At 37.0% G+C, this 25,696-nt stretch overlaps 1 protein-coding gene across 4 annotated transcripts in view; it reads left to right on the top strand.

The window, feature by feature from the left end:
• The window catches only part of znf618 (zinc finger protein 618), a 42,506-nt gene that overhangs the window by 8,754 nt on the left and 8,056 nt on the right, over positions 1-25,696 (top strand). The window contains exons 2-12 of one of the 4 annotated variants that reach the window (XM_080868314.1): positions 1,249-1,513; positions 5,796-5,873; positions 6,754-6,798; positions 15,782-15,871; positions 16,880-16,960; positions 17,685-17,774; positions 18,135-18,224; positions 18,404-18,493; positions 21,222-21,299; positions 24,380-24,424; positions 24,919-24,996. In XM_080868314.1, coding sequence (XP_080724440.1) covers positions 1,276-1,513; positions 5,796-5,873; positions 6,754-6,798; positions 15,782-15,871; positions 16,880-16,960; positions 17,685-17,774; positions 18,135-18,224; positions 18,404-18,493; positions 21,222-21,299; positions 24,380-24,424; positions 24,919-24,996 — 1,003 coding nt within the window. In that variant the 5' untranslated portion in view covers positions 1,249-1,275. Of the gene's footprint in view, positions 1-1,248; positions 1,568-5,795; positions 5,874-6,753; positions 6,799-15,781; positions 15,872-16,879; positions 16,961-17,684; positions 17,775-18,134; positions 18,225-18,403; positions 18,494-21,221; positions 21,300-24,379; positions 24,425-24,918; positions 24,997-25,696 lie in introns of all 4 variants that reach the window. The other 3 variants (XM_080868313.1, XM_080868316.1, XM_080868315.1) reach the window with 3 other exon arrangements.

The raw sequence follows: 25,696 nt of genomic DNA, 5'->3' as shown, positions 1-25,696 counted from the left end.
TTCTGTGTCAGTGGGTGCTCCTGTCGTCGTGGGGGCGTTCCTATTGCTGTCTATTGTAGGTAACATATTAACTGTACTGTAGATCAGAGCCCTATAGAGCCCCACTTTACAAGAAACTGAACTATTCCCAACTGAGTGACAGCAATCTTCCCAGTTTAATAGTAAGACTTGGAAAAATCTGAAAGAAATGTGTAAAATGGGTTTACTACGATTCCTGAAAGTTGCAGAACCTCACCGCTGACAAAAATGAAAACTAACCATAATATAATAAAATTCTTTGTTGTTGACCTGTATTATCGGCCCCTAACAAGCCTTTAAATAGTTAAACCAAAAAGCTATATTTACAAATACAGCTTGTTTTATAAAAGGATTGTAGGATATTGATAGAACAAGTAAGCTCAAGGGTAATCTTATAGTTTGATAATGGGACTGATTATTTACTCATTTATTAATTAAATGATGGTTGATGGTTTACTATCTGAACTGCAAACCTCAGATGTTTTCTTGCCAGTTCATAGGTCTGTTTGCTGAAGCTTGTCAGTAGTGTGTCATTTCCAAAGAAAGGTGTATTTCATCTATGAAAAGGCTTGTTGTTGCTGCATCGGTGTGCTATTATTAGAAGACCAATTTTCCCTCTTTCCATAATATCACTCATCTTGGCATAACTCTGTTTTGCTTGGTTGCATTTGGAGCACATTCTCTTGACAAGGCCTTTTATGGCGATGTGCTGAAGTGGCAAGTTGTGCAATTTAGATATTTTTGAAATTAGAGCATTTCAGTGCCACAAGGCTGCAGAATTTATGCCTTCAAAGGTCACTTATGATCAGTTAAGCCACTTTGTGTTAAAATGGACTGTGTTTTCCATTCTTAAAATTTCACTGCCACTGAAATATTATCTGTAATGTCTCCTATACCCTGGAGTTAATGCAGCTCTTGACTGTTTTTAGAAGATGAGTGGTTTTCATAGTTCGGGTCTTTTTTTGAGTTGTGTATTTGCCAAATGTGATTTATTTTGGGCAGATTTTTCTTCTACGCTTAATCAAATAAAATCTGACATCCAGTCAGCTTTTGTTTTATATTGAGTATGTTGCCATGGTTTCTTGAAAACAACACATTTAAGCTGAACCTGGCTGAGCTGGTGCCACGCTTTGATACTATATATTGGGCTTAAGGTCATACCACAATAAGGCATGTATATTCCTTTGGGGCAGTAAATTCTTTGTCTCTCTGTTTCTGTTCCTCATACAGGAAAACAGGCTCAGAGGAGGTGGAGTCATGAGTGCACAAGAGTCACCCAATCCTGGAAAGGAGCAGGCAGAGGGTGGGAGCGCAGCCACAGATGCCCCAGCGAAGAAGACTACTAGTTCACCACCTGTCACCGTAAAGAAGGAGCCTGGGACGTCAGAGACGAGCAACGGGAAAGTCAGTGATCCCAATCCTGCTGAGATCTGTGTTGTCATTGGAGGAAATGGGGGAGCAAGTGGCGGTGGATCCCGTCGAGCTCAGTCCGAGGGTATGTTTGCCCTTGGTACTCCTCCTCCAACGAAGAGCACAGACTCGTGCATAGGTGTGTGAATGTACATATGGACATGTCTGTGCATTTGGTGACAGCAGTCATATCTGGTGTCTCATGACCCTGACGTTACTTCGTGGCTGTTGAAAACAGCAAAAAATGACATTCTTAAAAAAAAAAAAATCAACATCTGTCTGACATTTTATAAACCCTTTACTGGTTAGTCAAGGTTATTCACGAATGGCCCCTAAGAAAACATTGACTGGTGTTGTAGATGTTCATATAAGTAAGTCAAATTTCTTTGACCTCCATATATTGAGGTGGTAAAGGTAGCAAGTGCCATAACTGCTCTGATAACACCACTTTAAATGCATACCTATTGTACAAGGGAAGTACAACAGCTATACATGTACAAGGGAAATTCTACAAGACAACAAAAAGAGGTAGTCTGAGTTTTGTTTAGGTTTGCCCTTCATTCTTTTGTAAACATTTGTAAACTGGAAATAATCACATGATGATGGTTGTGATTATTACAACAACTGGCAACTTCTTTAGAAGAATATTAAGGATTTCAAAATAAGACGTTAGAATTCAGTGACACAACAAACTAGAGATGTATAAATTCACTTTTGAGTTAAAGTTTTTTTTTTTCTCTTCATCCTGATGTTTTTGTGTATTCTTGCTAACAGACAAATGGCACTGAAAATAAATCTCCACCTTTAGCCGAGGGATAAAATGCATGGTTGGTTGGCATGTACAGATGTTGTGACTGTCAAACATTTAATTGAAACATAATCACACTTTCAGGGTGCACCTGAGCATGATGGAGAATTTTTGATAAAGCAAATAAATGGGTAGAAATTAAAGATGGCTAGCCCTAATATCAGTCTTTGCTGAAATTTGTATTCCTATATAGGCAGCAGAAAGAGGTAAAAGACCACACTAAATGTTATGTATGATAAATCTAAATTCAGAGAATGTTAAAATTAGTTTGGAGTTTTAGGGTAATATTTAAGAAGGAAAAAAGGAGGCAAAAGAAAATATTAGGTGGTGGAGAAGACTACCATACGTTAGACCTCAGTCACACAGGCCATCCTATCAGGAACTCCCTGGCAACTTGTGGTTGCTAGGGAAAATGTATATTTGTACTTTTTGAAATGTATTTGTTACAGTTTGTTACAGTTATAAGGCACAATTTGTACTTGAGAGGTGGACATTCTGTTTCTGGTTTGCGTCATGCTTTTCACAGTTTCATAACAAGTCCACGAGTAGTTGGCATGTTTATGCAAGTAAGTCATTGCTTTCCACGGCCACTCCCATGCAACCCCAATAATCTGCTAGCGACCAATTGTTAGGTTTTCAGTGCAGCACCATGTACTACTCTGTGGCCAATTTTATCTAGAGACTGCCCGCAAAACTCTAGCAACCACTTGCCAGGTGTTTTAAGACTTCCCAACCACCTACCAGTTTCTAGACCAGTGGAACTAGAGGCTTATGTAGTTGATTTCACATCAAAAGACAGCAACCACTTGCTGATTGGTCTACCAGTGGTGGGCAGAGGGGTCCCGAACTAGTCACTGTGTTTGTGTAACTACAGGGTCACGTAGAATTACAAGAAAAAGATTTCCACATTGATTACTTATAAAATTTGATCCGATCTTTATTTAAATCAGTTATTAGACAAGACAATCTGACTAAACACGTAACACACACAGTTGTATTTTCATATGTGTTTATTAAACACATTGGTGATCATTCACAAGCTGGAAATGAATGAATTTAGTAACTCATACAGGGAGTGCAGAATTATTAGGCAAGTAGTATTTTTGAGGAATAATGTTATTATTGAACAACAACCATGTTCTCAATGAACCCAAAAAACTCATTAATATCAAAGCTGAATGTTTCTGGAAGTAGTTTTTAGTTTGTTTTTACTTTTAGCTATTTTAGGGGGATATCTATGTGTGCAGGTGACTATTACTGTGCATAATTATTAGGCAACTTAACAAAAAACAAATATATACCCATTTCAATTATTTATTTTTACCAGTGAAACCAATATAACATCTCCACATTCACAAATATACATTTCTGACATTCAAAAACAAAACAAAAACAAATCAGCGACCAATATAGCCACCTTTCTTTGCAAGGACACTCAAAAGCCTGCCATCCATGGATTCTGTCAGTGTTTTGATCTGTTCACCATCAACATTGCGTGCAGCAGCAACCACAGCCTCCCAGACACTGTTCAGAGAGGTGTACTGTTTTCCCTCCTTGTAAATCTCACATTTGATGATGGACCACAGGTTCTCAATGGGGTTCAGATCAGGTGAACAAGGAGGCCATGTCATTAGTTTCTCTTCTTTTATACCCTTTCTTGCCAGCCACGCTGTGGAGTACTTGGACGCGTGTGATGGAGCATTGTCCTGCATGAAAATCATGTTTTTCTTGAAGGATGCAGACTTCTTCCTGTACCACTGCTTGAAGAAGGTGTCTTCCAGAAACTGGCAGTAGGACTGGGAGTTGAGCTTGACTCCATCCTCAACCCGAAAAGGCCCCACAAGCTCATCTTTGATGATACCAGCCCAAACCAGTACTCCACCTCCACCTTGCTGGCGTCTGAGTCGGACTGGAGCTCTCTGCCCTTTACCAATCCAGCCACGGGCCCATCCATCTGGCCCATCAAGACTCACTCTCATTTCATCAGTCCATAAAACCTTAGAAAAACCAGTCTTGAGATATTTCTTGGCCCCGTCTTGACGTTTCAGCTTGTGTGTCTTGTTCAGTGGTGGTCGTCTTTCAGCCTTTCTTACCTTGGCCATGTCTCTGAGTATTGCACACCTTGTGCTTTTGGGCACTCCAGTGATGTTGCAGCTCTGAAATATGACCAAACTGGTGGCAAGTGGCATCTTGGCAGCTGCACGCTTGACTTTTCTCAGTTCATGCGCAGTTATTTTGCGCCTTGGTTTTTCCACACGCTTCTTGCGACCCTGTTGACTATTTTGAATGAAACGCTTGATTGTTCGATGATCACGCTTCAGAAGCTTTGCAATTTTGAGACTGCTGCATCCCTCTGCAAGATATCTCACTATTTTTGACTTTTCTGAGCCTGTCAAGTCCTTCTTTTGACCCATTTTGCCAAAGAAAAGGAAGTTGCCTAATAATTATGCACACCTGATATAGGGTGTTGATGTCATTAGACCACACCCCTTCTCATTACAGAGATGCACATCACCTAATATGCTTAATTGGTAGTAGGCTTTCGAGCCTATACAGCTTGGAGTAAGACAACATGCATGAAGAGGATGATGTGGACAAAATACTCATTTGCCTAATAATTCTGCACTCCCTGTATAACCCCCTTTAGTTGCTGGTGCTTATCAGAGTTGCAGAGTTCAGAGGGTTTTTGGACAGTCTGCCTTGCAAAATGGTTTCACTACATTGGTATTTCTGAAGTGCCCTAATTGAACTGTCCTCTACAGGTCATCCCATAAATCAAGGTCAGGACTTTGGACTAGCCAAGTCATTTTTGTCCTTTTTGGCTATTCACTCCTAGATTTACCTGTTCGTTGTCTTGTTTTGTTGCTCAGCCTTTTCAAACAGGGGATTATGAACTACTTTTCTCTTTCTTGAATCTTAAATTTATTGTTCCCCTAATGACTTCAGGGCTTCCAGACCTAGAGGTTTTGGAGCAGCCACAAACCTTGAAACACACAAATGAAACTTCTGGCTCATCTGTTTACAGCACATGTCTCAAAAGTGTTGTGGACTTTCTGAGTCCTTTTGGTAGGTTGAGATGTGACGCAGTGTTTCCCTTTGAGGTTGTCCTTCCACTAGTAATATTCATAAGTCCAGTGACATGTGAACAAAGATTTTAGTAACGTGTAGCTATATCTCTAGGTGTCTTCCTCATTTTTCTTTTCTTTTTCTTTTTTTTTTTTTAAACCTCTTTCTACTCCACTCCCTCCATTTGTAGAAAACCCAATTGTAAGTAGCTTCTACAGAGGTTATTGGTACAGGAAAGGGGGATTAATTTTGTCCTACTTGGACTGTAGGTCATTTTCAATGTGTTTTAATACAGACATGAAAACTACAATTGTTAATGTGTTATTAGTTATTCTATAAATATTACTTGGATGAGGGCCAGACTGTATTTCAATTCAGAAATCCTGGGAAATCCCATGTGGTTCTGACCTTTTTTTCTTGTAAGCCTATATATGTGACCCTGATAGGAATCATGTTATTTTTTTCTGACACTCTGTTCTGAATTTTCCTGCAGGTTCATATGTATGTGGGGTATGTGGGAAAAAGTACAAGTATTACAACTGCTTTCAGACACATGTCAGGGCGCACAGAGGTAAGAAGCTGCTATTTATTAAAAAATGTATTTGGTCCTTTATGTAAAAACAAATAACTGATTGCTGCACTTTTGCTTTTAAGAATATAGTCTGAAAAGTATTCAAAGAGGCGTGCATGCCCTGCTTTGACTGGGAATTGTTTTAAATCTGATTGTGCAAGTCAGTTATTTTTAGAGCCTGACCAGCGTATTGGCGGGGCTAATATGGTGATATATTATATTGCCCAATAAATGAAAATGAAGTCAGTAAAGAAAAGATGGAAGAAATGTCCCTCAGCTATGATATGACTGTTGATGTTGCATAGTTTGTCCACCAGAAGGTACTCTTCAACTTCCTTGTTGGGAAAACGTGTTTGTTCTTGTTTCTGATGTTCCAGTCAGCTCATCTAAGCCGCGAGATACTAAATTACAATTATTTTTTTTAAACTCCATTTTTGTGTTATTAAGGACTCAACTAACTGCAAATAACAAATTTAAGGGTCTAAAATTTGTCTAAAAAATTCTCCAATATATTAAGTTTTTTGGTTTTGGTGTCGATTTCAAAAAATTCTGTATTTTACGCTGTTGGCACACAAATCAGCACAACAACCAGGCTAATCTGAGCAGAGTTGGGCAGAGGGTGTGCAAGTAATTCACAACTTGTTCTGACAATAAAACAAGATTATTTTTAAACTCTGATATATGCAGCTTTTCAATCACCAAATATTGGCGTCAGTCTTGAGATTTCCATGTCTTTGAGGCTGTAGATATATAAATTGGAGCCCAGGTTGGAAGCACAGAGCACACATTAGCAGCATTTTTTTCATAGAGCTGCAATTTTATTTTTTTTATTTATTTATTTTATTTATTTATTTTAATTGATGTGTTTGTCTGTTTGTAGAATCAGAGGCCATGGTTGGCGATGGTCTACCCCAAACACCCAACAGTGAGTATACTTCTGCACCACCTGCTTGCCACACTTTTTTTTTTTTTCTCGATAGGGCTGCCTAAGATGTTTTTGACCCTCATTTTCTGACACCACCACTTCCATTTAGCAGAGAAACATGAAAATGTAAAACTGAGGACTAGCCTGAAGGCAGTATGGTTTTACTCTTCGAGTGGCGGTATATAACAGCCACCGGGACCTGCGTTTACTAGGCGTTCCAACATCACAGAAAAAGTTTGATTAGGGCTAAAAATACTCATACCTCAGAGTAATACTTGAGTTATTTATAAATCTTCCTACACACACTCGGCATTCATTACATGAACGTGCACATCACTTTAGAGGTAAGGTATAAATATGGCAGAGAGGAAAAAAGAGAACAGTCTTTATGCACATAGATCATAAGTTTTTTTTTTTTTTTTTTAAAGCTGTATGAAGAGTATGAACACAGTGGAACTACAAGGTCTGTGACACTGTTAATAAGTAGGCCAGTGAGGCTGCTAGGCAAAGGAGTTGCTATTAGATTAAATTCTTAAGAGGATGAAACATGCTGTAAAGCATTTTGGTTGATGTCGCAGATTTAGACTTTTATACTTGATAATGACTGGCATATCAATTTAAAAGTGTATTTTTAAATATAGATTTCTTTCTATGAGCAGTGTTGGTGGCCCCAAAAGAAATTGGCAGGAGCCGATGGTAAAAATAAATGATGTTTAATGATACATACAGAGTGGTTCCCTTAGAATAGGAAAATAGATTCACATATTATGTGAATATGACTTAAAGTCTATTTAACAACAAATTCACAGCAGTTTGTGGAAAAAAAAAACCAGGCCAGCTTAGAAGTCTGGATTTCCTGTAAGTGTACTTTGCAAAAATGCCCTGTATTGAACAAATGTTTGCACAAGAGTATTTTAATAAGCAAAAGACAACACAGGCTGTAGGACTGTGGAGGAGTTGTTGATGTTTAAGAGTATTTCAGGAAAATTGCTAGAACAAACTTTGCATAGTTCTGATTAAATGGTGTTCAGCCAAAAGCCACCCTGTGCTTAAAAAACAACAACATGCAGAGTTTGGTGGTGGGGGGGGTGTTGCCTCAGATACTGAAGAGACCCTAAAATAACTTACAAGGTCTAGTTTTAATAAGATGGTTTTAAATACTCTAATTCCCAAAAATGCAGGCTTGTGCTATGAATCATAAAAATAAAATCCAATTTCCAAAAATTTGTAAATAAATTTAAAAAAAAAAAAGATTGATGATGATTTGGAAATAATTAAAATATTATCTTTATTTCCAAAATTGGGGACCGATAAGTGATCAAAAAAAAATCATACAGACAGGAAAACGGAAATATTTTAGAAATCAGTGTAAAAAATTGTGTTAAGCTAAAAATTATATTTTTATGTATTAGACAAACAATAAATTAAAACAACTAAACAGTCCATGTTCACATAATGAAAAAAACTTTATTATGCTTAATATAAAATATAATGCCTCCTTTGGCCTTGTTGAATTCTTGCATTGCATCTTGGTATTGTTTTTATGTTCATTCTCTTTTTTTATTTTATTTTATTGACTTCCAAATAGTTTCTAGCTTTTCCCAGATATTTGCTTTGGATGAAATGCTTGTGAAATCTCTTAGAATTTACTAAATTCCAAATCTGTTCTATAGATTTTAGTCTGGTCGTCGAGAACTTCAAATTCCCTTTAATTGGTCAGATAGTCTTTGCACAGTTTTGACCTATGCTGGAGTTTTTTTTTGTTAATGAAATGAACCTATGACAAATAACTTTTAGTCCAGATGGGATTCCATGATGCATCAAGATTTTGTGTAGACCTTGTAATTCATGGCTGCTGACTTGCAGTAATTTGCCAGAAATATCAAGATGGAGCCACATATTATAATGGAATCTCACTGCGGGTGCTATGCATCTAGCATGATAAAGTTCTCAGACTCTGTGCAGACATTAACAGTCTGTAGAGAGTCAAATTTGGACTCGCCGGTCCAGAATACCTTCTGTCCTCCAGTCATTTAGAGTCCGGTGTTTGTGCTCTCTGGCAGATGTTTCTGAGTATTTGCAGATTTCACATAATGGTTTCTTAGAAGGTATTCTTCCCTTTAAGACAGGGGTGTCAAATGTACGGCCTGCGAGCCACATCCAGCCCACGATACAATTATATCTGGCCCGCAAGATCATTATATATGTCAATTAATGGCCTGTCGATATGTGTGAGCTGAGTCTTCAGGCAGGGAGGGGTGGGACTTTATTTTAATGGGCACACCATGCAGCCAATCATGTGCAAACACAGATTGAGATCATACCATTATGTGAAAGAAGAATGAGAGGCAGATGTTCCGAAGACAGCAAGTAAACTGGTACAGGCCAGGTACACAGAGAGATGGGGGAGCTGGATTTAAATGCAAGCATGTTGGAGAAAAGGTGACGAAATGAGCAAAAATGTAAACTGAGCACCATCTGGCCTCATTTCAGTGATACACATTGATACCTGAATGTGTGCTTGAAGCCATTTATAATCATTAACTTGTTTGATTCACTGCTTACCACAAACAAGCACAAGCATAGTTTTTGGACTTTTAACTGTATTTTCACAACTTTAACAGCTTATTCTACTGATAGAAACCTCCCCTATGGCCATTTATACTAGACAAAGTAATTAAGAAATAAACAATTAACCTGTTGAACCCCAATGCCCCTGGTACTGGAGGCAAGCAAGAACATCTGGTTTTATAGGATCTACTGTCAGATCTGTTATTTAAATGTAGGCACGTGTGGTGTCCACAGAAACGTTGAAATCTCAGCTGGAAGCCTCCAAAACCATTTCAACAATGTCCAACAGATAAAACGGTAAACGATTAAAGAGCAGGTAAACAGATTCTGCAAAAAGATGTTAACACAAAGCACGGATCCCTCTGTTCATCCGACAACACGGAGACAGTGTCTCACAGATTCCAAAACTGCAGTCACTTTTGTCACTGTGACCAAAATTCAGCGAGCCAGCAGCACAAAAACACATTTAGAATTAACTTCACTGTCTTGCTTGCATGATGAAATCACACTTCCTGTATAGTTCTCTTGCTCTGTGTACTTGGAAACCAGTTTCCCATCAAAAATCTACATTTTCTGCCTTATTCACTTACTTATTACACAGAACCCCCCCCAGAAGTTTCTATCTTTCACTTTCAATAGATTTTTCTGTTGTTGTTGTTGTTGTTCTTTTTTTTTTTTTTTTTTTTTTTTTTATGACTACAGTTTAAACCCCCTCTCACCCCCCCCCCCCCCCCCAAAAAAAAAACAAAACAAAACAAAACAAACAAACAAATAAACAAAAAACTACAAAGTCTGGACAATACAGGTAGAACAGTTGTGCTGACAGGTTTCTTTCTTTGTCACAGCAGCTTTTTTTTCATTGTGTAGAAAAACAGTTACATATTTAACTTATTTACACTGACAGAAAGTAGAGTTTCACTGGTCTGGCCCACTTAAGATTAAAGTGGGCTGTATGTGGCCTGCAATGTATAACGAGTTTGACACCCCTGCTTTAACACTTATTCGTTCAGTACTCTACCAGTGTTCATTCTTGAGACCTTCTCAGACTCTGGTCTAGAAGCATTTATCTCTGGCTAAAGATCATCAGTGTCCGTCCTTCTGTTTGTAGTACTTTAAATCTAGAGAGCCCTGAGATCTGCTTAAGTCAGCTTTCATTTTCTGCCTCTTCCTTGGAACATTTTGTAAGTATCAGTCTCTGTAATCAACTCCAAAGAATACTTGACTGCACTGTGAGAACACTTTGTCTCGCCCTGTTTGTCTTAAAGACCATCCAGCATCACAGTGCTTAAATGCGGACTCTTTCCTTTTTCAGTGAATTCTTGATGTTTGTACTATTTTGAGCAGCAGTGAGGAATTTCAAACTGAATTCATGTTTTTACTCCCTAAATTTAAGCTGGCACACTGGAATTCTCTGAGAAGTCAGGAATTAATCAAGCATAACGCTCAACCACAATTTTTTTTTTCTGCTCATGAATATAAGTACATGACTATAATAACTATAACTTTAGCATCTTAATCAAAAAATAATAATATACTCTATTTTTAAATGGGGTCATTTTGATTCAAGCACTATGTGAAAAATAATGATAGGGTGGCCTTTTTGCTGTTGGTGTGCATTGCCTACTTCTAAAAAAGAGAAGGCAACAGTATTTCTGGATTAACAAGATCCAGAAATACTGTTGCCTTCTCAGTGGATTTGTGAATGCAAAAACCAACAGTGATTAGAGTGCAAACCCATGAACCCATGTAGTAAATTGCACTGCAGAATGTGTGTTTTGCTATTTCTTTCCCTTTTTTTTTTTTTTTTAAGATTCTCTAAATATTTTATTGACATTATGTACCATATTATGTACCATACCAATTGTTCTTTTACAGTTAATATTAACTCATAAATATGTCACGAGGTATGAAATTCAGTTTCTTGAGTGGACTCCAACTTATGCTCCAGCTAGTTTTATAGGTTTTTGGAGTATTCAGCTTGTAGCCTGAGATGGAACTAAAGGTATCCAAAAACACCAACAAGTTTGGAGTTGATATTTCTGGATTTGGCAAAAAGATTAAGATGTCATCTGTAAATCAAGAAAGTTAGTGTCCTTGATTGAAGTATTACTTTATTATTCTGTTAATTTTATTATTACAGGATCGAATATTACTATCGTGGGTCAATCCCTGACTTAGTTCCTAAATGGATATGATGTTGTTAAAGACTTGTGAATGATCCCAAAGTTGTTTCCTGAAATCTTTCCAAGTGATTTCAAAACCAGCAGACAGACTGTAAAGGGCCTATTGCACAACTTTGTCTAGTCCCTCTGCAGGCTGAAAACTGAAAGCTGAAAACTTTTGTTATGTCTCCATTTATTATTAATTTTGCCTTTGGATTGTTTAGCAGAGATGGATACTTTTTAGTGAAGGTATTTTTGTATTGCTTTCTATAAAAATTTCCAGTTCACTTAAATGCTCTCTCGTACTGCTTGCAGTTTGTTGTGCTCATGCAGAGTATGGTGGACGTTATCCTGCTTCTGCCTTTGCCAGATAAAGCCGTTCTGCAAGAAACTTATTATTTGAGAAAGGAGATTTTTGGTTCTTTTGGCCATGATGTATGTTAAAAATCTTATAATCTTTGTTCACAAAATCAAGAGGTCAGTCCTAAGGATGGGAAATAGCAAGAAAAGGCTGAAGTTTGCCAAATTACACAAGAACTGGAAATCAGAACTGAAAATCGGTGGCAGGGGTCCAGGTTCAGGTCTGGCCCATACCCTTTCCTATCATTCCCCTTCAGTCTCTCTTATCTTCCTGTCACGGTGTACTGTCCTATGAAAAACAAAGGCTATAAATGCTCCGCTAATTATATAAAGGAGGGCCATTTCAGCCAGTGGTGTTGGGCTCTTGTCAATTAATAGGATTTTGTACACAGCATCAGATTTTGATCCACCATGCAATACGATCTGGAAAGCATCTGATTGGCCGTGGTTTCATTCATCACCTCACAATAATGCCAGTGCAATAAAAGCATACCTAGATGGAAAAACACACAGAAGAACTCTATCAGTCATAGATTGGCCTCCTCAGTGCCCAGAACACAACATTATTGAAGCAATTTGGGATCATCTTGACAGAGAATGGAACAAAAAGCAGCCAATGTCCAAAGAAAAGCTTTCAATGTCTTTCATGAAGCCTGAAGATATATTCCTTGAGACTACTTAAAGAAATGACAAGGTTTCCCTAAGTGAAGTTCAGATTGTGTTGGGGAATAATACCATATAGAGACTTTCAAGCGTGTTTATAGAGGAAAACGAATAGAGTACAAACTCTATTTTTGCCCTCCTGTATTTCCATGTATTTTTACATGTTTCAGTAACCTGCTACACCTATTTCTATTATTTTCCAAGCAATATATTAAGGAGTGAGTGGTGGCTCAAGACTTTTGCAAAGCAGTTTGTTTGTAAATATTTCCACTTAATTACCTCTAAATGTTTGCTTGTATGCATTTATTTTGTCAGTACAGTGTCTTAAGAGTTTACAATTCATTTAGGATATGGAAAAAGTTGAGCCAGATTATTATTATTATTATTATTATTATTATTATTATTATTATTATTATTATTTTTAAAGCATCACCACTGCATCAACAGACTGATGTAGTTTATTTAAGAGTATGCTAATCCACGAAGAAGGGTCATAGCTAAATCACCAAAGGTCCTGTGAAATATAACATAGAATTAAACATTTTGCACATTAATTGGTGCATTAAGATTCATGTTTTTCAAACATTTTAGATTCTATTTACAATTTCAATTGGTCCAAAAGCTAAAAGACTAAAATACAGTAAGCAGTACACAAACTTCTAACCATGTTATACCACTGTGAAAATTGTAATTTTATTTTTTACAGTATATTTAGAATGCTTGTTTGTTTGTTTGTTTGTTTTTGCTTGATATGTAAAATGGGCCTTGCACTGCAAAGTTTTGGTAGATTTAAAAAGCTAAACATTTGGTTTGACATTTTTAGTAAAGTCTAGTCTTATTTTGGGGTTGTTTTCTAACTATCCTTACTGAGACTTGTGTCCATAATGTTGTTGATTCAGTCCAGTGTGCATGGACCACTGATTTAACAGAAGCTTTGATTATACTGACAAACACCAGGAATTCACTGATTTATGAAAATTTATTTTAATTAGTGGGAGAATTGATGTAATATACACAGCACTGCAGCCAGGCAGTATTATAAATGCAATTACTCATGCTAATAATTACTGTTATTACTGTAAAATAAAAAAAAATCTTTTTAATCACCTGTTAGCTATTCTTTGTCCACTTTTAAATGGCCATTTGCTTTGCTTACATAACGCTTACTTTTAACATATTTTGCACAGTATGTACCTGAGCTGTCAAACAATGCCAAAAGTCATTTTCAGGTTTTACTTAAAATGGTTTGAGCCTGTGGTTTTTATTATTGTCACTAATATTCTTATTATCATTAGTATTAGTAGTAGTTTTAATTGAATTTAATCAATGAAAATTGATCCGTGATGCTTTCAGGGTTTCCTTCAGGGTATAGTGCGTGCTGAGCCTCAACCTTTGGAATTTTTTTTTTTTTTTTTTTTTTAAGGTGTAGGTGTGACATCAAACATGAATCAGCCTGCTTTTATTTAGCTTACTTACTTTAGCTTAAAGAAAAGAACAAGCAAAATGCAAAAGGTAAATGGTACGCCTTGCGGTTTACCTTCAGTTCAGCCAATTATTCATCCATGTATATTCACTAATTTATGTAGGTTAAATCTTCTCTCTACTTGCACTGCCAGCTATGTGTCTGAAATCGGAAGCAGAAGGTCCTACACCGGTCTACTTTTCTCATTTTGTACCCCCACAAACACTCACTATGTGCCATAGTGCTATATTAAGAGTCGCAGACGCTGCACACCTTTTCGGAAATTCAACTTTGTGTTTTATGTAGTTTGTGAGACACCTGCCAGTACTGCAGCTTTATTTTTTTCCACATTTGAATGTGGTTCCCCCCCCCCTTTTTTTCTTTTTAAACTTGATTATATAGTGAAATTCAGAATTTATTAACAGCCCTTCTGTCTATTACATCCTTGAAGTGCCTCAGGAATTCAGCTAAGAATGCAGCTGATTGGATTAAGTGCCCCTTGAGAACAGGCTGGAGAAAATTTAGAAGTTGTCACTCTGCTGCTAAATAATAAAACATTTCACATGGGTGTGTGATGAGGGGCCTTTTGCAGGGACAACGTCAGACATGTTATTACAGAGAGAGACTAAACCTGAAAGAACTGGAAAATAGATTTTTGTCTTACAAGTCTTTGTGCTGTGCTTTTTATGCAACAGATTGCCTTCAGACAGCAGTTGACTGCAGTGTGTAGAGGCACTTCAGTTCTCACTTGTCAACAGCCACCTGGCTGAACAATGTTTTACCCCACAACAAAATTAACAAGAGCAGAAGAAGCAATCTTCATCTCTGATGCCCTTTCACGCCCTTTATACACTTGGAAAGAAATGTCAGTGAATCCTACATCAACAAAAGTAAAAATAACAAAGTAAGACTAAAGTAACATTATATTGCACATTTAAACACTTTTGAACAATACATAATAGTATGTACATAGTCACAGACGCGTACATTTCGATTAAAAAGAGATCTTCTTTTAATTGTGTGAACTTGCTGTTAACTAACAATATATATGTTACTTTAATTTAAATGCAGCTTTCTATTTTCTTTGTGGGGTTATTTTGCTTTTATTTTTAGCTTTTGATATTAATGTTGTCATAAAAATATTAAGCTCATTATTAACCTCTGATCGTTCCACTTAAAGGTCAAGGTTGTTTTTTTTGTTTGTTTGTTTTTTAAAGCCTCAATGAAATAACATTTTTCTAAGGTTATCAATGACATGAACTGAGAAAACTTGTGAATTGTTGTGGGCATGGGATGACCCCTTTTCTCAGAGCTTTATACCTGGAATTCTTCCCTCCCTGTTTGGATGCACTGGAGTCCTATCTTATCCTTTGTACTTTAAACATTTTTGTTAATTTAACCTTGTTTGTGGTGCAAATAGACAAAAAAAAAGAAAGAAAACAGAAAAATAGGACCCCTGACCTTCAGTTGAAAGCAACAACACACTTTGGAATTACATGTGTGTTAAATCGCTGTGCGGTGCATTTCAGTTGGCTAAAATATATGCCGTGTACGTGTTTGGTCCAATGTTCAGTTTAAGCCATTTCTCTCTCTTGATCTCAGAACTTTACACAGTCCATACGTGTGTTGATATTATTTAGTTTTCCCGAGCGTTTTTGTTTTTTTGTTTTTTTGTCTAGCTAGCGTTACCTGAATTTGGTAATAAATTAAACACTGTTTGTACTGTCAGTGTTGTTCATTGTTGGCTTGTTCCTTTTATCTACAGGTAGCTTCCGTTACTCCTGTGACATCTGTGGAAAGAAGTATAAATACTATAGCTGCTTTCAGGAGCATCGTGATCTGCATGCAGTTGATGGTAAGTTTTGCACAATTTTCAATCATTCCTCGTGGAAAAATCTGTACTTTCTGCAGCAACTGCAAAATCTAAACAAAGGGGGCTAGATTGTTTATATGGAGGAAAAAAATAAAATAAAATTAAGCATTTTATTCAAGGACTCCAAAAAACAGAAGGGATGGCCAGTGTCTAAATGTGGTCTGCAAGTCAAGGGAATTAAGGGCCCTTAAACTTTTAGAAGAATGAAAGTCAGCAGAGGCATGGCAGAATACATGTGTGTAAATGAGCGCAAGGCAGGAGGAAAGGTGAGGATACAAGGAGCAGAGGTGAAGAGGAGAGTGCAGGCTGGGTGAACTCTGTGGAAAGAGTTACCTAAGTAAAATTTTACTTGTATAGCACCTTTCAAGATAAAAATCACAAAGATCTTCACAGAAGCTAAATCATAAAAACAAAAATTAACCAAAAGCAAGTTTAAAAATATGACTTTTTAGTTTTTTTCAAAAGAGACCACGGAGTCCACGGATCTCAAGCTCAAAGGGAGAATTCCAGAGTCTGGGGGCCAAAGTTACAAAAGCTCTGTCACCTTTCGTTTTCAGCCTGGATGGACAACCAGCAAGCCCTGATCACATGACCTCAGGGACCTGAGTGAGAGACGAGTGTCAGTGTGTCAGATTTGTGACAGAAGGATAGCAGCAAGAGTGAAAGGAATGATTTACAAGATGGTAGTGAGACCTGTTATGATGTATGGTTCGGATACTGTGAACCTGACAAGAAGAGAGGAGGCCAAGAAATAGCAGAGTTTAAGAACGGTTTAGGTTGAGCAGTTGAAACAAAGTTAGAGAGGTGAGGCTGAGATGGTTCGACCATGTACCGAGGAGGGATAGTGGATATACTGGGTAAAAGATGAGATGCAGGCAGGAATTGAACTCATGTGATTATTGTAGTATTACATATCTGAAAGAGCTCAAGTTTTGTGACGAGTATTGTGAGAAGATAATCGGCTTGGTCATCTTCCTTTTCTTCTCTCAGATCCATACGAACAGGTGGTGCTACCTGTGGATGGCCTTAAAGAAGAGGAGCCAGTTGAACCCTATCAGAAAATTGGACCAAGTAAGACTGTTTGGTGTACTTGAGGTACACAGATATCTGTACACAAAATTCACAGTTTGGTATATTCATTGATTGGTTTAGTTTGATTTAAGTTTAGCAGACAAAAAAGTGCCTGATAGGCAGTTATTCTTATTGTTAGAGTTGGGATAATAAAATGCTGCAGTCAGTCAAAAAAAGGCTTTAAACTCCTTGTTCACAAGCATAAAGTAAATAAAAATTATATTTTAAAATAAGTGGAAGTTGTGCACAGTTAACTTTTCAAAATCTGAAAATTTTGAAAAATATTTTATTTCTTTGTTTACTTCAACACGGAGGAATCGCATTAAACCAGGGAATTTTAATACTGAGCTGAGGGTTGTGTACTGAACCATCAGGACAAATGCAATAATATCGCTGCAGATGTCTGTACAGAGTATGATTTCAAAATGAAGACATACCACAGCAGAATGAGATTACAAAATTCATTTTAAGGTAGCTTGGCTTTTGTGTTTCCCTGCAGAAGAAGTATATAGAAAGATTTTCCAGAAAGTTTTCTTTAAGTTAAAATTCGGTGATGTTTTAGGGCCTTACAGTTTCAGTCTTCTGTCCAGTTAAAAGTATTGAACACCGTATAGTGAAAAGGCGTTAAGACATTGTGATACTCAGTGTAAATAACACCAAGGATATACGTTAAGTAAAGACTGGTAAGGTTTCCAAACATAAGTCCATAAGTCCTTTTTCGCAGGGGAAAAAGCACTCACCCACCTCTACAGAGACAGCGGGTTCAGCAGACAGCAGCACGTGCCCCTTAAAACACTATTGGCAGTGTTTGCAGGTGGGAATCCTGCACTTATCACTGCATTAATGACTTTTATGGGTGATAGTGTGAACCTCCATGCACAAAACAGGGAAACCCCTGTGTTTCTAATCACTATTATGTACTGCTAAATGTAAACTGTAAAAAAAACAAAACAAACAACATCCAGTCAGAGTCACTGCTTCTTCCTCTTTCCACTCGATATCGACTTCTTGTTTTCTGCTTCTCTCTAGTGAAGTAAGGCATGTGCAAAAACGCTATTCTTCATCTTAACTGAAGACAACTAATCCAACAGATTTAATCTTTACTCCTTCTTATTATAACCATCGTGGATACAGAAGAGGACAAAGGTTTGTTTATGTGTTTTCTTGTTTCCAGAAACTGGGAGCTATGTTTGTGAATTCTGTGGGAAGCAGTACAAGTATTTCAACCCGTACCAGGAACATGTTGCTCTTCACACGCCAATGGGTGAGTTCATTTGTTTTCTGTGCTTTATTTATTATGATAATGAGTCATTTCTTCATTTTATTTTTGTACAGTATGAAATCTCATATGCAGCTCTAAACCTTGTTGTATGGACAGTGTCATGTATTTTGTTTCTAAAGTTGTGCAATGAATGCAATCCAAGATGCTCCTTTTTCATGTAGGTTCATTTGATTTGAAGACATCACGGGTACAGGAATGTGGTAGCATGGATATGAGTAAATTTGGCCACAGCCAAACTGGAAAGATAAAAAGTAAGCATAAATTTGTTTTTTTTTTTTACTTTTTTCATTTATATAGGAAAAGTCGCATGCCTTATAACCCTTGAACCTTTTTTTTTTTACCTTGGACACAAACACACATACTGAAATTTGACCATCAAATCTGCCTTTTTTGTCGAAGTACTATTTACAGATCACATACACTAGTGGGCCACACTGTAACATTTGAAGCTGATAATGTTCATAATAACTGTCATATGTTGAACATTTTTGTGCTTAAATAATGAATTGTAGAATTAATTCTGCATTTGTAAATTAATTTTCGAATTCCACATTAAAAAGCTGATTTTCAAAATGTTTTTTAAAACATAATTTGAAACGGTAATTAAAATGGACTCTGCATCCTCTACTTTACCTGCTAATCTCTTTCTCCTTTAACACACAATTCAAATGACTCTGAAAGAGTGCAAATTTACTGAGGAAGTCTATAACTTGTACACATTTGTATGAATATAAAAAAAAATTAATAAATAAAATAAAAATCTGCAAGAAATAAAATGGAGGGGGGGGTACAAAACTTTAGTAACTTTACTTCACTGTGTGAATTTACTGTTTGAGTTCAGTTTTGGTCTTAAACCACCACCTGGCTCAACAATCTTTTTGTCAAATTATTGGCAAAAAGTTTACAGTGGGTTTCTTCTGAGAGATGCTTCTAAGGCTGAAATTAAGCCAAGAGAAACAACAACTGAAAACAAATGTATACATTTAAAAAAAAATCTCTTGATGAATGAATTACAGGCAAGCATATGCCCAAAAGGTTACTTGCTCTGGATGTTTCTGTGGAAAATTGTTTTATCACTCATCCAAGTGACTTCTCCGGTGTAACAGATGAGTGATGAATGTTTCACCCACTGAAAACCATTGTGCCCAGTTGAATTCAATTGACTTTAAGGAGAGTTGTTAGATGCTGTGCTCATGAGGACAGTCGGTTTTAACTTGCAGCACAACACAAAGCTGCCATATTTGATCAATGATCAAAACACTTAATAGAGCAGAATTAAGACAAATGTAATGTCCTCATATGATAACACATCACACATGACCCAGCATTGTTCTAAGAATGCAAACTTTCTTATTAGAAGTTTCCCAAGTTGCCAGAAAGGAACAGATTTCTTGCTGATCTTAATCAGTGGTCGTTGCTCTCTCTCCGGAATGGCTGCACGGAGGAACATCTATGATAAGCGCTGAGGTTTGTGTCCTTGTCAGGATTAAGCCATCCTCAGCTTCCAGGTTAGGAAAAGTGGAACCAGAAGATATTTGAATGCATCTCTCCACAGCTGCTGATGAATTCTACAAAAAACAAAGTTTGTTAAAAACACTTGCAGGTGAATCACCACAGATTTATCAGTGACATCCATTTACTCAAGAATCACTGATAAGTGAATAACTAGAATGTATAGTTTATAATTTCAACAGTGTACTGCACAAAATGGAACTGGAATATGTCAGATGTGTGATGCTTGTGTGATTTTTTTTTTTTTTTTTTTTTTTTAATTTAATTTATTTTTTAGTACTACAAAACTTTGCAGTACTCATGCTAATTTAATGTGGAATTTTAAAAAATTATTTTGAAATGAGGTTTTTAAAAAAACATTTTGAAAAACAGGTTTTTTAATGTGGAATGCAAAAATGAATTTACAAATGCTGAATTTATTCTACAATTCATTATTTAAGCACAGAATTCTTTATTTTGATGCGTGTGGCTCTTGTGGTCCTCCATAATTTTGATGACCCAAAGACTCGTCTAAATTGCCTCTGAAAAAATACGTCTCATGTCAGCAGTGATAAGAACCTAGTCACTGATCACTGAGGAGGAAGAAACCATGAAGAGGCTGTTTGGGTGTGATGCTTGGCATCTCTGGTTTACAACTTTCAATTAAAAGACTGCTGCTGACAAATCAGTGCCAGATACCACAGGGAACCTTCAGAGCTTGAGGAGGTCATGCTCTGGGTGCTTGATGCTATGTTGACTGCACAAAAAACACAAGGAGCATATTAGGCTGGGAAGTAATAATGTTTTTGTTCACCAGTGGACATTCACATTTACACATAATTTCTAGATTTGGCAATGTAGAACCTAAGTGCTCTGTGATTGGCTGAGGATTTAAAAAAAACTGCACTATTGTTGGAATTGTTAGTTTCTGCTAATTGTGTGTAAGGTTACTGTTGCATATGTGATATCTTTGCAGGAAATGAATCTTTGCTGAATGGTTGGGTGAACAATTTAAATAATAAATTTGATGTCATCTTTTTTTTTTAATTGCCTAAAGCACCTAAATATTAGCTGCTGAACACAAGAAATTACACATTAATTTTTATTTTCTAAAGGCCCCCCCAAATCTCCTCCCCTAACAAAAAAAAAAAGTAATTCTGCTAAGAAGCAGTGTGCCATAAAGAACTATTTAAAGCATGGCACACACACACACACACACACACAGAGCTTAAAAGTGGGTCAAAAAGATGGAATGAAGAGGAGGAATTAAACCCATATTTAAATATCATTTGAACGTTTGGATCATTTTCAAGGCTGTTAGCGTGATTGATTTGCATGCTGCAAACTAAAATCAAGTGTAAATTGCACGTCATTAACTTTGCTTCCCCTCTCTAACTGTTGTGCGGATTCAGTTTAAATTAAAAATGTTATCCACAGTCGTTGGCCTGACCATGTCACTCATCGTTTTTCCTGTTTTCTCACATACAGACAGCCCATTCAGGCGGAAATTGGAAAGTGCAATTCAGTCCAGTCTGGTTGACACAAACAGTTCACAGAACTCGAGCGGTGAGCACAAGTCACTGGGTTTTTTTTTTGTTGTTGTTGGTGGGTTTTTTTGGGGGGTGGAAATGTATTATTTTTGTTCAAACAATAAAAACAATATTTTTAGTAATGCTACAGTTCAGGTATATGAATTAATGGAAGAATAGAAACCATTTCTGCAAACATTGCTTTGCTACCCATGCCTGGGCTGAAGATGTAGATGGAGAGGTTTGTTTCATCTAACTGCATATACTAGCTTAAATTGTAGAGCATTAACTTCATCCTGTTGTGTTTGGGTTCATATGAGGTGTTATCAAAATGTTCTTACACTGTTTTGTTGTGCACAAAAGGAGCAATGCATGGTAATGCGAATACAAAAAGTACAAGTGGTCACATTCCTGACACAAAATTCCATGTGATGTCATGTTTATCAACTAGGGCTGGGCCATATCATACCCTTCACGGTAATACCGTTATAATGTTAGGCAATGATAAGAAAATGAAATATCACGATAGAATATGGGTAAAACGCGCATGCGTAGTGCCTTTGTTTACATACGCACTTGGCGGAAAAAGCACGGTGGCGACGGAGAATGAGAAGGCGGGTCGTTGAATGAAACAGATGAACCAGAACTGGTTTGTAAAAATGGTGCAACATCAGTGGTGTGGAACTGGTTTGGCTTTCGTCCATCAGATACACACCAAAGCACATTTTTTGGTAGAGCATGCAAGCGAGCCGTTGTTATTACCAAACCGCTCAAAAATGTTTTAGTACGACTTTGCTAAGCTACGAAGCCGCACCACTTGATGGAGTGTCGGAGCATTTTAGCTACCGTAGTCAGGAGCTTCGCGGAGTGATACGTACTGTGCTTCAACGTAATATTAGCGTATGCGTATGTATAACCTCTTTAAGTTTTGTGGATATTATACATGGTTATGCTGAGGATATGTCGGCCAATTTCCACTGGAAATGCCTTTTAGTTAAACTGTCAGCAAGGAATTTGTATTTACACTGTTAAATTTTTATATAACTTTAATGCACTTAAAAAAAGCTGCTTGTTTAAGTGAAAATACATTGATGGGGTTTTTTGCACTAATAAAGTTGTGGAGTTGTAAAGTATTTTGTCAATTATATTGTCGGTTACATCGTTATTGCAAATTTTCAAAAATATCATGATAAATATTTTTGGCCATATTGCCCTGCCCTGTTATCAACACTGGGTCCTGGATTACACTTATATTGGTGACCACATCAAGGTTTTGTGAAGAAAAAGAAATACAGGTTTTTGTGTTAAACTGTGTTAACTTTATATTTGGATTAGAGCCGTAACAGAAATCTTTAGTGAATGAGCCTTTATGATTCAAGCACAAATAAGATGCATCACGTGAACTGTGCCTCCAAGAAACAGCCTGTTGTTTCCTACAACATTCACTGAATTGTGCACTGTGAATTCATCCCCCAGGGGCAGACTGAAGGGTCGTTCCAACTCAGAGCAGCTAAGTTTTAAAACATTTTCTGCTCGACCTTCTGTTTTCCTACAAACTTTATGGTCCAAAGTTTGGAAACACATATTTTATGTAACACATAAACACATATAGATTCATATAACAAATAATCTCCCAAGATTTTTTTTCTTCTTCTTTTTGCAAAATGGTCCCTCAACATATTTTTAGACTTTTTTTTTTTTTTTTTTTTTTCACACGTTGAAATCTGAGGCAATGCTTGAATATGTACACGTCAAAAACTCTTGAAGATAAAAGGAGAAATTTTCCCTGATACTTCTCACCAAAGAAATGAATCAAGATTTATAATTTGGGACAGATTTTGGGCTTTTATCTGTAATAGTTTTTGAGTTAATCATGTTCAAACATTGCCTCAGATTTCAATTTGTGAAAAAATCGCCTGAAAGTGGTTGACAGATAGAAAAGATAGATAGGTAGGCAGATGGATCTTGAAAAGTATAGCTAAAATTTCACAGCAATCACTGCAAATTGGGGATGGTTGAGCAGTAGGCCCACCTTAATTTGAGATGGAATAACCCTGTAAAATCTTGAGAAGTCAGAAGAACATAAAGCACAAATGACCTGAACCGTGGCACATGTCAACATGTACCAACTCAGTGAAAATGCAGACATTTTTCATTATTTACCAATGTAATTGTTATCCTTCACTGATCCTGTTTCAGATTTGGGACCCTTAAACTTCTTTTTCTTCTCTAAGATAAAAAGAAGGGCTGTTATTTTGATACTGTGGATGAGTTTCAGTGGTTATCAAAAGTGGTGCTTGATGCTCTTAATGTCCACAGGAAAGCAGTGCTGTCTGACAGTGCAGAGTTGCGTGTTGAGTGACAGGAAATTGAGTTGCTTACTCATGATTTGCTTAAGTTAAATTAAGCTACTTTATGCAAATACAAGCGTTCCAGTGAGAGACAGCAGCTCTAAAAACTCTTGAGAAGCATTAAAGTAGCCATTGTCAATCTAAAATCAGTTTAAGCAATCAGTTTCTTTCTCACCTTACATCTTTTTCCTATATGTTGGACTGTTTTTATTTATGAAGAGAATACTTCATGGCAAACAAGCTGCCATGTTAGTTTCATCCAATCAGGCGTTTGCTCAGTGTTTGCACAGCTGGACGAGGCTGGAAAAGAGGGACGGCACCTGTCAGTCTATTCTATTTTGTCTCAGTCTGGTGGCTTGCAAAGCAATTCCTCACTTATAAAAACACTCAGTTGACATGTACCATAAGTGTGGGAGGAGCATTTTGAGTGGTATATCCATAAACAAGAAGATTATGTCAAAGAACATAAGGGCTATATGTAAATCTGGTATGTTTTTAATGTTTAGGTGTGGACATGGAGCACTTTAGTTGCTTTTTAAAGAATCAATACAATATTATCTATCTTTCCAAGGTTTAGTAAATTGCTTTATTTTTCTGTTGTGTTCCATTATATTCAAAGTAAACACAATATGAATGCATAAAAATAAAATAAACAATAAATGAAGTTATATTAATGCGGTGATAAAATGAGGAAGGGAAATGAGTGATGGTGGTCCACTGTCTCTGTAGTTTTAAATTCCTCCCCCTCCTGTCCTCCTGTTAACAGGAACGCCAAGCCCTCTGGTGGCCACCTCTTTCTCTACAGCACAGAGTAAGTCTAACCACACCTCTCTGCCTTAAACAAATATATGCATGTAAGCACGCACCTTGCTTATTTTGCCATTTTCTCTGTTTTCCTTGATTTTTTTTTAAAAATCTGTTGTTATTTAGTGAAAATCTTTCTTTATGTAATTGTGGTGATATATTTTTCTTCTTTTTGGCTTGACTATAACAAGAAAGTGTCTGACCAAGATGCCCATTGTTAGTCTTACTGACATCTGACAACTTAGCATTGCCTCCTATGGGCAGCAACATTTTACCGTATTAGGCTCACTGTTATTGTTAAGTATTAAATATCTCTATAAAAAAATCATAGATTTCATAAATGCTTTTTCAAAAGGAGTCACTTTTACCACATACTGGCGTGCCTGAGTTTCGGAGCTGCTGTATTTTGCAGAAATCCAGTGCACGTCAGGGACAGACCATATTTTAATTTTTGCCTCTGACAAAGAGTCAACACTCTTCTGGGCCTTGTGATTTTTTTAGAACCGTACACTTGTGGTGCCTGTGGCATCCAGTTCCAGTTCTACAACAACCTGCTGGAGCACATGCAGTCCCATGCTGGTGAGTCCACGACTACAAATGCATGTAAAGCACGACAGCAGAAAAAGTACGTAACGTGAACGCAGTAGCAGTGGCTGCAATACATTCAAAACTGCCATTCATCACATATCACCACTGTTTAATTAGTATTCCGTGTTACTGTACATAATATTTCTATATCTGCCAATAATGAGGGTTGTTGCAGATCTGGATCTGAGTTTGCTGGAAATAGTGTTGCAAAGATTTGATGCATCATTTGTCACTGTGTGTGTGTGTGTCTGTCTGTCTGTCTGTCTGTCCATGTGAAAAGAGAGTTTTCTCTAGACTCTGTGCAGTCCTGCAAGAAACACCTTTACTGCATCTACAAACTTTCCAGGGGTAAATCCGAAAAGGTTTAACCCAAAAGCTACATCTCAGACTTTACATAAAGGCCTCAGTTATCATGTTAAATGTTAAAGTTTATGACAGGACAATTCGAAAAGGACTGAATAAGTAGGGCTTGTTTGGAAGGTTTGCCAGAAAACAGCCTCTTCTCTCTAAGAAGAGCATGACAGCACAGCTTAGGTCGAGACATTTGCATCTAAACAAGCCACAAAAACACAATGTCCTTGGGACAGATGAGAAGAAAGAGGAGATGTTTGGCCGTAATGCACAAGTGAACCACATTTGGCAAAAAAAACAGACACGCCTTATCTGCACAAACACCTCAATCGAACACTGT

Source organism: Rhamphochromis sp. 'chilingali' (assembly GCF_963969265.1).
Source record: "Rhamphochromis sp. 'chilingali' genome assembly, chromosome: 2".
NCBI lineage: Eukaryota > Metazoa > Chordata > Actinopteri > Cichliformes > Cichlidae > Rhamphochromis > Rhamphochromis sp. 'chilingali'.
This window is presented reverse-complemented; position numbering and strand designations above follow the sequence as displayed.